The 17,228-nt window shown below is 39.1% G+C and overlaps 1 protein-coding gene across 1 annotated transcript; it reads left to right on the forward strand.

The window, feature by feature from the left end:
• The first annotated feature begins 7,777 nt into the window (after positions 1 to 7,777).
• Positions 7,778 to 14,324, forward strand: Eve (segmentation protein even-skipped). The gene is made up of 3 exons (XM_076774267.1): positions 7,778 to 7,925; positions 10,265 to 10,458; positions 12,215 to 14,324. Exons 1-3 carry the CDS (start codon positions 7,778 to 7,780, stop codon positions 12,977 to 12,979), a joined length of 1,107 nt encoding a protein of 368 aa, XP_076630382.1. The 3' UTR covers positions 12,980 to 14,324.
• The last annotated feature ends 2,904 nt before the right edge of the window (positions 14,325 to 17,228 follow it).

The following is a 17,228-nucleotide window of genomic DNA, read 5'->3' on the forward strand; positions in this document are numbered from 1 at the left end:
GAACCACGTGCTTTTAACACTAGATTTACGGGCATTGATAGCACGTATATTTATTGATACCTCTCATGTCGACGATTACTTTAAAATACGATTTTCCTTTTAATTAGAATATCTATTCATGCCATTGCATCGATCAAATTCAACATAAGTTGTTAAAAAATAATATTTACGTGTTCTGCAATTTTAAATATGGAATCTGCATCCGTCAAATTGACGGTTTCCGTAAATCTAGTGTTAATAAAGGAACCCGTTTATTAAAAAGCCGGTGTCGTAAGAAAATCGCGACGATCAGCCTTATTTCTTCGACGTGGCATCCTCCGTTAAGTATTTGAAAATACGACCGACAGTTCGACGGAACGGTGACGCAAGAATCCCACGAGATACCCGGTGCAATAACGGCCTCGTAATTCCATTTTTCCGATTTCCCTCGCAGTTTCTCCGTTTTTGCCGACCGTGCACTTTAAATTAGACCAACGAAGTCCCAGACGTTTCTTTCCGATCGCACCCAACAGTGAAAAAATGCTCCAGATTTAACGACCAGCTGTATTTCAACGGGAGTGTTGTTACAGCACCGCCGTAAAAGACGCGCGAAAATAATGTTCGTGTTGTGGAAAAATGGAATCTTTTGGGGAAAAAGATCGATACCGTTTTAGGCTGTAGGTGGATCCTAATAAACGGTCGATAAGTTTGTTGGCCCCGTCCGGGTAGTGAATTATGGCACCGAATGGTACCGTTGCTCCAGTTTCGGTTTGAGGTCGAAATTAGGCGAAACAAGGTTCTGGCATCTCAGACCGCCAGGTATACTGCACCGATTTGCCTCGTTTTGACCAAAATTTTTTTTTCGAACGAAAGGAAGTTCATTGGAAATTAATTGTATTCGAATTAATGTGTCGTTATTAGTTTATCGAAATCTAAATGTGGTAAAGTTGAGGGACACCTTATTTTTAAAGGTCGATTTTTAATTTTTATACGCTAAATATCATAGAAAAATTATTCTATTTCTTTGAAGAGTATAGTCGTATAATTTTAAATATATTTATCTTGTCCGTTTTGTATTAACACTTTAAATGATATTGGTTCCATTTTACTTGTACCGTTATTACTATTACTATAACTTATGAGTAGAAATTCTATCTTTAAATAATATACTGATAAAGAAAGCTTTATATTAATTACTTACTAAATATCACACATCAAGGTTTATATGTATATTTATATTATTTTATTTTGCATGTTAATAAACTTAGCGGTCATTAGCGATAATAGACGATGTTACAATGAATAGTATTAATAATATCGGTGCTAATTAAGACCGTGTAGGAGCAGAAATAAAGAAATCACGTGTTCCTTGGCGCCATTTTATGGTAGCGCTTACAGGTGCCCTTAAAATTGACAATAATTAAATAAATTACTTTAAAACATTGTCGTTTGTGTAAAAGCTCGATTTATATTCGCGTAAATGATTTTTTATGCTTCGGTTTCTCTTCGAAAATTCGAGATGGAAATTTTTTTACGACAATAATTCTAAATATCCATGTACACTATCATTTAACACGTTGACTGGCCTAATACACGTGGAATTTTTAATTTCTGAAGACAGAAATAGTTTTTTAGATCGAGTATAAAAAAATCACAGTATATGAACAATCATTTTAAACAAACATCAATTTTAAGTCTTCAAATTTACTTACAGTAGACACAAATTGTAACTTCCAGTGATAAATTTATTTCCTCTCGTGCTTTAATCAGATATAAAAATCACAGTATAGGAACAATCATGTTAGGTAAACATCAACTCTATTATCTACTGTTTTCTTAATTGCATAGACTGAGGATAAATTTAAATGCCACCATTCGAAATTACCTGCACTCTAATTAAATTCTTACATTTTTCTATTAAACCCATTAAAGTTTTAGATACTTCCTATTTCTCATTAATATCGTGAATTTGAAATATAAAAGTTCGTTAATTTCACTATACTAATATTATACAAATTTACTTAAATCCATCTTCTGTCCAAATTTGAAGTAAATCGGTTTGCTAGATCTGGAAATATCATGGAAGCCAGTTTAAATGCGTATTTTTAAACAAGAAGTTATAACTCTCGCAATTTTGAACATTTTTTGATGAAAAAAATACTGTACATACCTATAAGACGAATAAATATTTCTGCAAAATGTCAGTACAAAACAACCTACCCGTCGTTAAAAAAAAAATCACAAAAAAAGGCCGAAGAAATGACAGCCTAGACAGCAATACTCCCTTAAGCTGATATTCCAAAATGTCTGCATTTGCTTTATATTTGCAATTAAAGTAGTAAAATTACTGACCAATACTAGTAATCAACTCTTACTTTTTTATCGTTACGTAAAAAATTAAATTGCAAGATGAAGGTGCATATTTATCTACCACAAAGCAAATGGGCAAAGATTGTCATACGTAATTATTGCCTCGAGTCCCAAAATACCTGGAACACGACCCTAACGCAAAATACAATACGATTCAGGTAACACAATCTTGCTATTCCTGACTAGTACTCAAAATAGAAAACTTTAAACGCTGATTTGATGATTTGATTGAGACTATAATCTCTTAACGTTCTGTATAATCTGCACGAAAGAAATTATTATTAGGATAGTGATTTGGGCAGGCTAACGTAATCACATTGCTGTCAAATTGCTGATTAATAGCTTCGTAAAGCCTTTGTGTCCTGAACGATGGCGTATCGTCTTGAACAGAGATCAATAACCATTTGCAATTTTTATTTCTTCAACTTCCGGAACGAATGTTCCCCCTAATATGGTTTTATAACTTTTCGAGACAACCAAAAAGTCCACAGAAAAAACGAGAAATGTCAATTTTTGTGAATTTTAAATCTAACACTAATGTTTGAGTATTTCAATCGCTCCCTCTGTATTTCCTGTGAAAGTTTCTTCAGCAGTGAATAAGTTTCATTGTTAAAAATTTTATTTCTTCAACTTCCGGAACGAATGCTCCCCCTAATATGGTTTTATAACTTTTCGAGACAACCAAAAAGTCCACAGAAAAAACGAGAAATGTCCATTTTTATGAATTTTAAATCTAACACTAATGTCTGAGTATTTCAATCGCCCCCTCTGTATTTCCTGTGAAAGTTTCTTCAGCAGTGAATAAGTTTCATTGCTAAAAACTTTATTTCTTCAACTTCCGGAACGAATGCTCCCCCTAATATGGTTTTATAACTTTTCGAGACAACCAAAAAGTCCACAGAAAAAACGAGAAATGTCCATTTTTATGAATTTTAAATCTAACACTAATGTCTGAGTATTTCAATCGCCCCCTCCGTATTTCCTGTGAAAGTTTCTTCAGCAGTGTATAAGTTTCATTGTTAAAAACTTATGTATTAGACAGAAAACTGCGTGGAATAATTTTGAGAACCCCCACGTACGAGAATATCTCGCTGAAAGGATATTCGAACGTTGAAGTTCACCGATCACCGACGCCATGACAGTTCCACGCGTTGCAGATCGGCGGAGTGAATTAATGCTGAATTAAAACGTGATTCGCGGGGTTCGTTCGCCGGTGAAAAAGACTTGTTAAAGATTAACCTTAAGTATGAATTTAGGTGTCGTCGTAAACGTCGAACAGTCCGAGTTGTGCAAAAATTATTAGCAATCTCTGATCCAATTTTGAGCGCGGCATTGTTCCGCAGAAATTGCCACTCTATCCTACCTGGACTCGCTGGAATTTTCGTATGATTTATTGGTCGCGCACAAGCACGTTCGCCGATCGTTAGCGAGGAAGACAATAGTTATAGAAAATAAGAAGAAGAATAGATAATGGTGTTTAATCTAATTTCGGTCAACAATGTTTGGCATACCTGTGCATAATGTTCATACCTGTCCAAACAATGCGCTCGTACAAGAGCGTGGAGTTCTTGGAAACTCGTAAAAATAAGAATACCTCGTTCCTTAGTATCCAATAAATTTCTTATTAATTTCTTAAAAGGCAATTACGCGTAACCGGGGGTTCCTCGAACTTTATCTGACCTCAATAAAAAGAACATTTGTCGCAGACCTCTTAAAAGAAAATTATACTCTAATCTTTTAAATACGATTTTAAATTTTCAACGTTCAATAGGGTTTAAGTCGACACTTTATATAGTTTCCGTTCTTTGACCATTTTCTCGGTATGCATCGTTCGATCGAAACCAATAATTACTCGGTAAATACACCGTTTTTTAAATTGAACATATTTCATTGGAATGTTATGAATGCAAGTGTTCAAATAGTCGATGCACGAGTTACTATTATTTCCATTAAAATGGCGTCGACGGACCATTCGCCTTGTTTGCACGGTTTAAGAAAGAAGAAAGAAGAGAGACGAGATATGCTGAAATATTTACAGTCGCAGGGTCCTTTAAAATAGAGCAAAGTTTTTACGAGGACAGTCGGTCTTTAAGGAAATACCCGTGGCGGTGGTAGAAGCCGAGTTCCTCGCTTTTTATGGCGTTATTGCGCTCCGAGTCTTCGACGGAAAAATTTTCCCATCTTCGGACGTTCTCGTCACAATGGTCCTGACCGTCAGATACTTCTTCGGTTTACCGTGCAAGATTAAGCGCCATTTTGTTCGAATAATAAAACTCCAAATTCTCTGTGCACGCGGTTTCAAACTCTTGGCGATCTCGAGTTGGTGCATTTGTTTTCTAAATAAATTTTTCGAAACAAGACTTATTTAATCAAAAGCAAGTTATAATGTGACATTTCAGGAATCTTCTAAAACTTTCACGTTAAACCACGTATTTTGGAAGTTATATAGGTTCAAGTTTTCTAGATGTTTTAGAGTATAGTTCGCGAACAATATGCAACTTTATTATATATACTTTGGTAAAGAGTTAATGTAAAGATAGAAATTTTTAACCGTTTAAATTGTGTAATAATTAGTGTCAACAAACTTCACGTCAGACTACTTTTCTTGTGCTACTTGATTACGTAGTTTGGACAATAGAGATTGTTACAATTTACGTAATTTTTACGCTGCTTCCTGTATTCGAAAACGCGTTTTCTATTCCAATGTCACGAGATGAAATCGAAGTTTCACGGTCGATTCGGAGATAATTATGTTTACGGTGAGCGTCGAGCATAATCGCAAATAAGCTGACATTAAGAGGATTTGCTCGATTGAGCCGCTCGGTGTATTCGATGGTCTCAATGCTTCACGGGTTAATTTTAACGATTTATCTACGATGCCACGCTTCCTGGCCTACCTGAACATCATCAGCCGTGTGTAACTAACTTTTACACGTAAAAGCTACTTTCGAACGTGTATTCCCGCGTTTTGAATCATTTTATTATAATAGTAGCGGAAATAGAAAGTCAGAAAAATTATTTTTAGTTGCAGGGATCAATTGTAAGCTTTTTTGGTCATTACACGTACCCCCGAAATCCTACTCACTTTCGAGAAAAAAATTGTTTACCGAAAATATAATTTCTGGCCAGAAATGCTTCCCATCATGCGAATCTTTAAAACGCCATAACTTCTAAACGGATTGGACGATTTTAATGTTTAAAACAGCAAACTACGCGTATTTTGATGGAGAATATGTAGAAATTCTAAAAATATTCGAAAAGTTGTTCTTTGACCCTGTAAAATGAGAAAAACCCCATAAAAATGGTCCAATGTTCGAACGACCATAACTCCTACAATAGTCAATGGATTTCATTGAAATTTAGTCTGGAAGTAGAGCTTTTGGATACCTAAAAAAAAGTATTAGACAACTTTTCTGTAGGGCGTCAAATAAAATTATGAAAAATAAAAAACGAATTTTTAAGAAAAATCGACAGGGGGTAGGTGTCTAAATTTTTCGACGGAAAAAAAAAATTCCAAATCGTTCTAAAAAAAATATTTTCGGTTGCAAGAGTCGATTACAATCATTTTTAGTGAATAGACATACCCCCGAAATCCTACCCATTTTCTAGAAAAAAATTCGAGAAGGTGTGAAATTTTTCGACGGAAAAAAAAAATTTCAAATCGTTCTGGAAAAATTATTTTCAGTTACGGGGGTCAATTACAATCATTTTTTATGGATAGACATACCCCCGAAATCCTGCTCACTTTCGAGAAAAAAATTGTTTACCGAAAATATAATTTCTGGCCAGAAATGCTTCCCATCATGCGAATCTTTAAAACACCATAACTTCTGAACGGATTGGACGATTTTAATGTTTAAAACAGCAAACTACGCGTATTTTGATGGAGAATATGTAGAAATTCTAAAAATATTCGAAAAGTTGTTCTTTGACCCTGTAAAATGAGAAAAACCCCATAAAAATGGTCCAATTTTCAGACAGCCATAACTCCTACAATAGTGAATATATTTCAATGAAACTTTTTTCTGAAGTAGAGCTCATGGGTACCTACAGAAAAGTATTAGACAAAATTTCCGTAAAGCGTCAAACAAATTTATCAAAAATGAAAAACAAATTTCTAAGAAAAATCGACAGGGAGTAGGGTGCCTAAATTTTTCGGCGAAAAAAACATTCCAAATCGTTCTAAAAAAAATATTTTTGGCTGCAGGGGTCAATTACAATCATTTTTTATGGATAGACATACCCCCGAAATCCTGCCCATTTTCTAGAAAAAAATTCGAGGTGTGAAATTTTTCGACGGAAAAAAAAAAATCTCAAATCGTTCTGGAAAAATTATTTTCAGTTACGGGGGTCAATTACAATCATTTTTGATGGGTAGACATACCCCCGAAATCCTGCGCATTTTCGAGAAAAAAATTCAATACGGTCGGGACTTAAAACGTTAATAACTGTTTAACGAAGCCTTCATCGACAAATTGGTATTCTTGATTTTCGGCTTATTTTGGCCTCTAGAATCCCCCATTAAAATTTTTCCCAGTGGTAGCCAAACACCCTGTATTACTAACAAGTTGCTTCAGAATGAAACGATCATGTAAACATGTAACTATTAAGGTAACCAACTCGATTTTTTTGGAAAATGGACTTACGCCACTTTCGAAATAAACGGCTCATTTAATTCCAACTTTCGTTTCCATAACCTGGAAGTCGTAATACTAAAATTGGCTATTAATTTTTCTACAATTTCGTCCATTATAGCGAAACAAAAAATTAACCGTCGTTCCAGCGTATCGTGTTCGACGCGGATGGTCGGGTAGCTCCACCCTCTTACGAAATTGAAGCTCATCAGCGCGTCGGAAGTTCGCAGAGGGGGCCGATCGAGCCGAATTCGCGCGAGGAAATAACGACGGATAATATCCGCGAGCTCGATGCATAAGTTAATGCTGTTGGCGCATCTCGTAAAAATGCATCTCTTCGTAGCCCGATGGTCCGGGAGAGGGGGGGGGGGGGTAGAGGGGGGGGGGGGGGTATTAGCGAAGGAGAAAATAGGCAGAGCTAGGAGTTTTGGTCGACCAATGGGAAGACGAGCGGAGAGGCGGCGACCAATCGTCGCGCGTGACGGAACGATGGTCGCTCGACCGATTGGCAAGGTCGTATAAATTCTCTGTAGACCAGGTCGTCCTCTCAGTCGCACGTTAGCACTTCTTGTTGAGATTTTGGCACGCTGTAAGCACGAGGACGTTCGTCTAGGAGTCCGGAAGTTCGCGGCGAGAGCGAGTTTCCCCCCGTTCCTTGTGCGCGCATCTCCGTGAAAACGAGAAACAATCCAGACTTTGTTCAGTGAAAACGGACGAACGATTTCGGGGAAAAGGATCAGTGAAATCAGTGGTGCAACCTGTTCCACGAGCAAACGGTACGAAAGCTGACGAGGATGCAGGGCTTTCAAAGGAACTTTGAAGATCAACAGAGGGACCAGAGGGAGGAAGAGACGATCGTGGTGGATCTGGTTCCGCCACAGTATCAGCTCAGCCCGCCGCATAGTCCGCCGGCGGGAAACATGCCGAAGACACCGGAAAAAGGTGAGTCTGACGATCCTTGTTGTCGAGAATTATTTATAAAAAGAGTTTGCCTGGTTTGGTGACAGATAACGATGGATAAAGTGTACCTCGAATAACCGACGATGACTTTATATTCGTAAACTTGCTTTTGACCACTCGAAACTTGGCGTAAAGAACTCGTGATTCGAACGATAGGTTTCACTTAGCACGCTTGATCGTGTTGTTGATAAAATTACATAATCTTAAAATCTCAATTTTTACAAGATTAATGTTTCCTTATTCCTTTCTTTGACTGAACAGTTCGTAATAGATTCTTAACACATTTAACCAATCGGAGAGATCTCCATCTTTGCGCTGTACTTCTTACAAACGTTATAAGCTTGTTTATATTACTTTCGTGAAACTTGAAAGATCTACACATGTTCAACCCTTTCAAAATGTAGAATAATTTCTTCTTCAAGTGTATATAGGATCAGTATCGAAAGACTTATGAATATTTACGCTTATAGCCTTCAGGGCAATTTTATCCGAAAGTAAAATAAATGCAGTCTCTTTGCATTGTACAGGAAATATCGAGTTTCTATACTATATTGTCTCAATTATATTTGTATACGTAATCAACGACTTACTGTGTCCGGATGTTTCGTGTTTCAAAATACAAACGTTCACCGTATCGTCGTAAAGATGTATTTGCAATAGTTTGAATTCGCTGTGCCAAGGCAACCGTTGAGACACGTTTATTCACAGAACTCAGTCACAGTTTTTATATTATATTTATATTCGGTATTTGTAATTCAATTTTTATGCAATATCGAACCCCAAAAATGTTAAATATCCTAGCGATCGATTTAAATGCTCGCCATTTTTAGGTCACTGACAATGTTTCCCAGTGATTAAACTTCGTATTTAACCCGGACAGTAAATGTTTTCATTTATAAACTCGAGAACTCACAATAAAGACATTTATAAATTTTTCGCGCAACTAATAGAAGTTTGCGGAATAAATCAATATTTATCGTGGTGTTTTTATAGAACTTTTGTCCGTTGTATCGGAGGTGCGAACGTTCAAAATAATGGACGTCTTGGACGATTCGCCGCGAACGGAAGAGTGGCCACCATTGACGAACGGGTTTTCAATAATTACCGCGTCGCCCACGCGAAAAACCTGCGATATTCGCGCGATTATTGTATTACACGCAGACAATTTCGCCTCGAGAATTAGTCAGAGGGTTAACGACTGGAACTGTTAATCCAATTGATTATTCGTCGACCCTGCCGATTCGAGTCAGGGGTAGTTATCGGGGACCGGGCGAAGTTAGAGGTTATTGAAGCGGCACAAAATGACCATGAAAATAAATAAGACTGTCGGGAATTGGCCAATCCCTTCGTGGAAATGCCTGTTTATTGCGGTAATTATTTTATGGTTACTTCCTGATTACCGAGGGCTCGTTCCGGACGATCTGTTTATTGCCGGGGGATCCGAAAATTGTCAATCGCGAATTTTATGCCCGCAACCCTTGGCCCATTGTCCCTCCTTCAAAAAGAAATTAACGGTTCATTTTTGCTGCGCATTTCCCGAAATCAAACGTTTCACTGTTCGACGATCCCCTTCTGGAGATCATAGAAGCACGCAGAACCATCGTTTGAACGTACCGGATCGTAAACATTTAGGACAATTCGCGAAAAAGAGTACAACAATCTTTAAGTCAATTTAAGGACCTGATTTTCTGCTTCTATTTCCTATGGAATTTCTATTTATCTTCAACTTTATCGAGACGATATGTTTACGCAAAAATGAAAGTTAGAAGTCAAGAGATTACCAATTGTTGCGGGGAGAGATTCGATCGAAACGCGAAGTTTACGTTCAGGAAACCGAAGAAAATCATTTTTAAAAGGAACGAACCTCCCGGGGTGTTCGAAAGAAGCCCAGGTGAGGTCCAGCGAGCGCACCGGTGGTCCTTTCAGACTCTTTCCGTTCTTTCTTCTCGTTTACACGATCCTAAATGCGATCGCCCGCTGCTTCTGGGGACCGACAACGTTGTAATCGCGTTACAGAAGTAAGAACGAAGCCGCCTTCCATTGCAAGCAGTTTGTCCAGACAAATTGTGGCGTCTCTAACCGCCGACAGAAAGCTCCAACCTACTCGGAGCCTACTAACCCACTTGGAGCAACTGACAATTATTTTTAATTATCAATGTTTAATTAATCAACGCCCGATAATACGAAAAGTTCCACTGCTTAGTTAGAGAATGAAAGATACACAGGAACTGGTGTTCTCGAATAATGAACAGACACCATTTTGAAAACATTAACTGCAGCGAATTATTCGATAATTAACGTGTATTGTATTTTATTTGCAGAAACGTCGCCATCGCACCAACAGCAACAGCAACCGTTGTCCTCGATGGATCCAAATATCAGAAGGTACCGAACAGCTTTCACGAGGGAGCAGCTCTCGCGATTGGAAAAAGAGTTTCACCGGGAAAATTACGTGAGCAGACCGAGGCGATGCGAATTGGCCGCGCAACTGCACCTGCCCGAGTCCACGATCAAGGTACGTGGAAATTTTTTTCCCAATCACCGCGACCTTTCAATTAGGAAACCGTTTCATCCTCTCCGCGCGCCATCGCGCCGGTATATTTATCGAGGATAGGCAAACACGTCGCGGTAAAGTTCAGTAAACAATGACCTCATCGACCGACCCGCGCGTAGAAAAGTGTTCTATTAACACCTCGGTCTGTTTAATTAATGCCGGTAATCGACCGTCACGGAGGAACAGATGGGAGAGCCTTGAACACTATTTCACTCTTCGTTGCGTAATTTCGTGAGAGGTTCGCGGATACATTGTGAAAGAAATTATCGAGATTCCTTTCGTGCTCATCGAGTGGAGTATTTTTTTCTTCGAGAAAATTATATTTTATAATTTTTTTCGCTACGGATGCTTCCAACACTTCGCGAGCGGCCATTTTGGAGCACGAATCGTTAACTCGTAAGGGCTGACTTTTCGCTGAAGTAGAGGCAAAATATTAAGGTTCACGAAGATTGTGAATATTATATCTTGATGAATTATTAAAATATTCACCATTTTGGTCGTAGCTTTTTCGTGTAAATTCCTCGTAGAGTGAAACGGATCTGGGCGAAGTTGCAAAAATTGCTCGCTCGAGACGCTCGATCAGGTCAATTAGGAGTTTTTAGCCGCGCAGGATGAGCGGAGAACGTCGGAGGTTTTTTGCGCGGACCGCCATACTTGATTGGCGATCATAGCTCGCAAAGAGAGAGAAAGAGGAGGGAGGAGACTCTCGGCGATTCTTTTCGTTCCTTCTCGACCGAGCAAACAGTCAATCACGAAAAGCAAACACGAGCTTCTTGGTTTTTGCTTTGCCTCGATCCCCTTGATCCTTTTTCCGTGACTTCTTAATATCTTTCGACCGCGACCGGTCGATCCGGTCGGAGGTGTTAATAACTTTAATTAACGGTTTTCCTCGGTCTGCCTTTATCTTTGATGGATCCCTTAATTTCTCATCTCGCACGGCTGCGGGCCCTCCAGCTATAAACAATATACCATAGCTATAAAACGCTTACCGATGAAAATGATCGAAGTGTTAAACGACGGAAACATTAGACTCTGGGGACTCTATTTCTCTTTCTAACATCGAACTCTCTCGAGTTGTAAAATACGAATAGGTCTCGATCATCGCGATAAATCTCGGAAATTGATTGCATTACACTTTAAATACAGTAATTGGTTCTAATTCGACGCAAATACAATGCAGAAAATTTTAAACAGTCTCACGTGTTTATTAAATTAACGCGGCGAGGGCATCTTTATTGGTTTTAAAATATTTTAGCAGTACACTTCGCTGCTTCTTTAAATGTTCGTACACGTGCTGATGGAGAACATTGCTTCGTTCAAATCTCTTTGCTTTACAGTTTGTACTGCTCGAAAATATATTCTTTGCTTAGGTCCAAGTTTCCTCGTATTTTTTAATTTCGGGATTAATACAAACCAATCGTTTCTTACAAAAAGTTTGTCGTGAACTTTAATATTCGTTCGTATTATACGGTTCCTACCATATCTGTACCTAAAATATCGCAGAATTCCTAGGATTAAAGCAGTAGTATTGCTTCCCACAAATATGTTATCACTTCGATTCTGAAATATATCGCAGGAATAATGAAGTTTGACCAAGCACAGGTTCCCAATCGTCATACATAGAGACACCATTGTGTAACGCCCCGATAGAGCTAATCAAAACGTTTTTATTCGTTGTTTCGTTTCACTGACCGTTGGATTTCTTTTAAAATTGCAGGTCTGGTTCCAAAACCGTCGCATGAAGGACAAGCGGCAGCGTATGGCGATGGCGTGGCCGTACGCCATGTACACGGACCCGACGCTGGCGGCCACGTTGCTGGCGGCAGCGACGGCGACGTTGCCTCCGCCGCCGTACCACGGTGCCCCAGGTCTGCCCCCGTCGCACCTGGCGCCAAGTTATCCAGCAGCCGCGGCGGCAGCGTACTACGCGGCCAGGTACACCCCGTATCCGGCGGTGCCCACCACCAGCGCGTCGTCCTTGCATCGTCCTCATCCACGCACGGCGGCCGCTTATCCGGCTCACCCTCATCTCCTGCAGCCTCACCCTTCGCTTCCACCCCTACACTTGCCTGGCCTGGGCGTTCCTACGGTGGGGAACACCGCCTTCCAGGTGAACAACCAACCCACGAGCGCGGCTGCCACCTACAGACCGACCCTGTTGCCCGAACTCAGTCCGGTGCACTCGGACGCGTCCAGCGACTGCGACTGCGTCGGGACGCAGCCCCATCACCCGCACCACAACGGCCAGCAGATGCACGACAAGACCAGCCCGCCACCTGTCACCCACCCCTCAGCGCAGATTAAACTACCCTCGGGGATCAGCATCGCCGGTCTGCCAGCCGCCATCCAAACGATCGGCGCCTTCGAAAGCAAAACCTCCTACGGCAGCATCGTCTCGACGCCCAGCGTGGTACAGGCGACCAAGATGGACCCACCCAAGCTCTTCCAACCCTACAAGAACGACATCACCGAGAGGGCGTAAAAGTAACGATTCGGAAGATGCTTGGAATCGATCGAACCCCAACGAAGAGAGTCTCTCTTAGAGCAGTGATTCTTAACCCAAAGGAAGATCTTACGTTCCGTGAACAATGTTGTCTATCGACCGTAGACTGACTCGTTCTGGAAACGACTACTGGCGGAACCTGAGTCGCATCATTCGTATCGAAAAGGATGAACATCACGATAGGATCAACATCGTCTCAAGACCGTGGTCCAGGCGACCATGAGCCTGAACAGTATGGTTTCTGAGGGCCAATTGCAACTGAAGGGTTAATCACACGACACGATCTATTCCACACGAAAAGACCGTTTGACACAGTCTTTGTTGACACTAATTATTTTGCACTCCAAATCACATTTACTTCTTCTTCTTCTTCTGCAAATCGTGTTCACTTTGTAGGTGACTCCAACAGGTTATTTTGTCGTTTTTTTTTTTTGTGATTTTTCCCCTCGCGAAGGGTCTCAGATTCGGAAAATGAAGAATCGACTCGGAGGAAAAGGTTCCAGGAACGAAAGTTCCCCAAGCTCTTGATCTTGTCGACATTTTAGTCGATTATTGTAGCCTGAGCATGATCGCCTGACCAAAGATTACTAATAGTTTAGCTGCTGGTTTGGTCGATCCTCGATCAAATCTCTTGACGAATTTCTAGCAAACCTCGTCCGTGTTATGAACTATTATCGAAGAAGAAAAATAGTAAGAAGCTGTTTCGCGACACGACGGTTAGGAATCATTGTTTTAGAGTCGATCGAACCCGTAGCTCGTTGGATGTACATATCGTAATTGGGTGTAAATTGTTTGGTATATTGTCTGTTGTGTTAGATGTAAGTGTACATAGCGTGGGTGAGAGGACGGTTAGAGTAAGATTTCCAAATCCAGTCAAAGCGTGTACATAGAACTGTACAGAGTCCCTCGTAAGAGACATTCGTCGTACACAGTGAATCAGTCGAACTGCCAATCGTGTCGGGACTAAAAAAAAAAAAATAAAAATTTCGTTTCGCGGTGTAAATACGTCAGTCGGTTGTAAAGAACCTTGTACCTGTTAATAACGATAACGAGATCGCTGCGCGAAATTTGTACAGGATATATACGGATGTAAAGAGACGTCGATATGCTTAATGATTAGAAAGTTAGCGTTGTAGCAAATGTACAGTAAAATCGAGTTTTAAGTAATTTATTGTAGTCGTTACGTAAAAATTTGTAGAGCTCGACGAATACCCGAGACGATTTTATGCGAACGATGGCGTGCGTCCACGACATTTCGATTAGACTGTGGATATTTATGCTTAAGTATCTATATGTCTACGCAAAGAGGTGCGAATATATGAAGATAGAGGTGGAGAATAAATATTATATATGAACTATAAACGATCCATTACGATTATTACTCCATTAGCTCCGTTTTTATCTGCAGTTTTTTTAAAAGTAAATTCTTAAACTTTCTTTATAAATAGAGTGTCAATTGGTAACCAAAGTCTCCAACGACGCCATTGCACGAGAAATGGGGGTAGAAACAAATTTTATTCTGCATTTGATAATATCAAGTCGTTGGTCTAAACGTGCAAACTTTCGGTTTTCTAACGTAATAAAATCTTTGATAGAATTTTTAGCGTTGGAACATCATCCGTACAATTTTAATTAGGCATCTGCTTGTTTCCATAGTTGAAGGAAATATTGAGAAGTTGATATTTTCCATCGAATGTCGAAATTCAAGTTCCTGTGAATCAAGGGTAGTTAAACCAGAATGTTTCCGAATGGAATGAAAAAATGTGTTGCATTAAATGGTGATTGAAGTACAATTTTATTTTGAAATCAGTTTCATTAACATATTTTATAGGATTGGAGACTTTGGTTATCAATCGACCCTCGTATTTCTATAGAGAAACTTTTGCTTTTTGATTTTAATATTAAAAACACTGAATTTTAAATGTTGCCAAGGACTTTTTTCTATTTACTAGAGAAATTTTACAGGATATTCGTAGTCCATTTTCAATGCTTAAATAAATTCTTAACAGTTCTCCCAAGACACAACATCCATCAATCCCAGCTTCATTGCAGGAGTTTCGAATCAATCACTGTATTTATCTCTCCCCTCCCTTCGACGTAATAGCTTCGGGCCTTTCCTCCATTTTCACACATCCACGCGAAAGTTAGATTCTCTTTATCAGGGGTTGTAGGGGATGTTTCGTCGACGGTGAATTATTAATGACAATTCTGACCGACTGGTAACTGTTTTACTTGTTTTAAATAAAAAATTGTAGTTATTTTATCTCGTTAGAACTGTGGGTACTTCCATGCATGTTTCTGTATTTTAGTGAGAATCCCAATTTACATTAATTTAACACTATTTCTGCTAACGGTGTCGACACCTTTCAAAATTTCAACTTGAAATTATTTTCTAAATTTAAATAATAAAACTGTGGTAGAAATAGTGTTAATATACACGAAGGTATAACTTACAAAAATATTTCTGTTGCACCTTTCAAGTAATTGTCTCCCTCCATCTTGTATTTTTCAGAACAACCATAGAATCCTTATGTTCACTTTATGTATATGGAATAATTATGTCTAATGTTTCGCCTATACATTGCTACTTGCGATTCGTTTTCTCGAAGCCAAATTTTCGATTAATATCATGGAAAGTTTCTCTTGACAATCTTTTTAATAAATACTACTGTTCTTTACAAATTTTTTACTGAACTCCGTCAGTATTAGTGTTTCTACTAATATAAGATAATAAATCAATATTTATCGGTGAATCTTGGTGTTATAGAAATTTAGTCGACTGTAAATGGCTAGAACTACGGATTTCGGAGGGACACAGGGTGCAATTAATTCTTCGAACGATTTCGCTGGGAAAATGACATAATTCCGTATGAACGTTACAGGCTTAAGAACCCATTGAGGTTTAACTATGAATCTACTGCCACCTACATTCCCCTAGTTTCCCTTTGTTCGACGTCGACCAATTGTACGTATTGTGTGGAACCACTGGGGTGTGTAACTATGTCCTCGAGTAGGCAAACGGTGATTCTAGGGCACTCGCAGGAACTTGGGGTAAATATTTTATTACGGTCGACAGTAAACTGGTCAGTGAAAAGAATAGATAATTAATTGATCGGCTCTTTATTCCAACGTTCGACGGAAAATAAACACGGGCCACAGAATAATACGGTTAAAGGGTGAAACGGCCATTAGGGGGATTATTTAGATGATTATTTAAACAAAGTGAGTGCCCTAATCCGTCGTTTGCTCGTTGCCCGTTATTATTATCCAAGTCGACGCTAATGCGTCTTGTAACAATGCTTTCTGCAAACAGTATTACGTCAAAGTAGTCGGTTTATAGTCTATACGAGGGTCATAGCAATTAAAAAATGTCGATACAACAATTCTATGTATTTTTACAGCAAATTAATATTATACACTGCTAAAAATCCTGATTCGATTCACTGTGTGAAATTCATAATAGACGAATTTTTTAAACAAACTGATTTAACGTGGATCAAATCTACGATGGAAGAAAATTATAAAAGACCACAATTTACTTAAACAAAAATCACTCGAAGACATCATCGGTGTTTTCTAAAATAAATGATGGGGAGTTCGAGAGGTAAGAAAATGATGTTCTTTGCTCGTGTTTAAAAACGAGCCAGCCGAAATATTATTGCACCGTGGAACGTAAAGCTACGGGGGTGGAAAAAAATGAGGTGAGAAAATCCAACGCGCCAACAACCCCTGTGACTACTTGACCGTTCGAAAAGGCTAAACGCTTTACGACGATAGGTTTTCGGACAGATAATATAACGCTTAAACATTTTATAATTCCCCGACGAACCTTCGTGCCTCGATTCGGCTGATAGTCTTTTTCCGAAATTTTTTCGATGATTTTTTTACGGGCCGCCAACAAAACGCCTCGTTTTATATTTATGACGGTAGATCAGCGCGGCCATCTTTTTTTCTAGCCTCCACGGGTCCCCGGGGCTCGGAGATTTTATGATTTTACGAGTGGCAGGTATCGTGTCTCCTCATTGCAGCTGCCAATGTAATAGCGAATTATTTGTAAATAAACACTGTTAATCGAGTGACTGACTATTCGTTGGCTCGTGAAACGGATGGAAATTATGTGCAACAGCGTGAAAGTCTGTTCGTTATTAACACAAAGAACGCGCATATCTTTTTAAAAATAAAATATCGTATTATTCTGGTTTGAAAATTTCTTGTAATACTCGTTTAC

The sequence above is a fragment of the Colletes latitarsis genome, chromosome 10, assembly GCF_051014445.1.
Source record: "Colletes latitarsis isolate SP2378_abdomen chromosome 10, iyColLati1, whole genome shotgun sequence".
NCBI classification, from domain to species: domain Eukaryota; kingdom Metazoa; phylum Arthropoda; class Insecta; order Hymenoptera; family Colletidae; genus Colletes; species Colletes latitarsis.

What these genes read in the sequence shown, in the direction of transcription:
- Eve (XM_076774267.1), top strand. Translation starts at nt 7,778, where the DNA reads ATGCAGGGCTTTCAAAGGAACTTTGAAGATCAACAGAGGGACCAGAGG. An exon ending in GCCGAAGACACCGGAAAAAG is followed by an intron (nt 7,926 to 10,264) that starts GTGAGTCTGACG and finishes TTTTATTTGCAG; the next exon opens with AAACGTCGCCATCGCACCAA. An exon ending in TGCCCGAGTCCACGATCAAG is followed by an intron (nt 10,459 to 12,214) that starts GTACGTGGAAAT and finishes TTAAAATTGCAG; the next exon opens with GTCTGGTTCCAAAACCGTCG.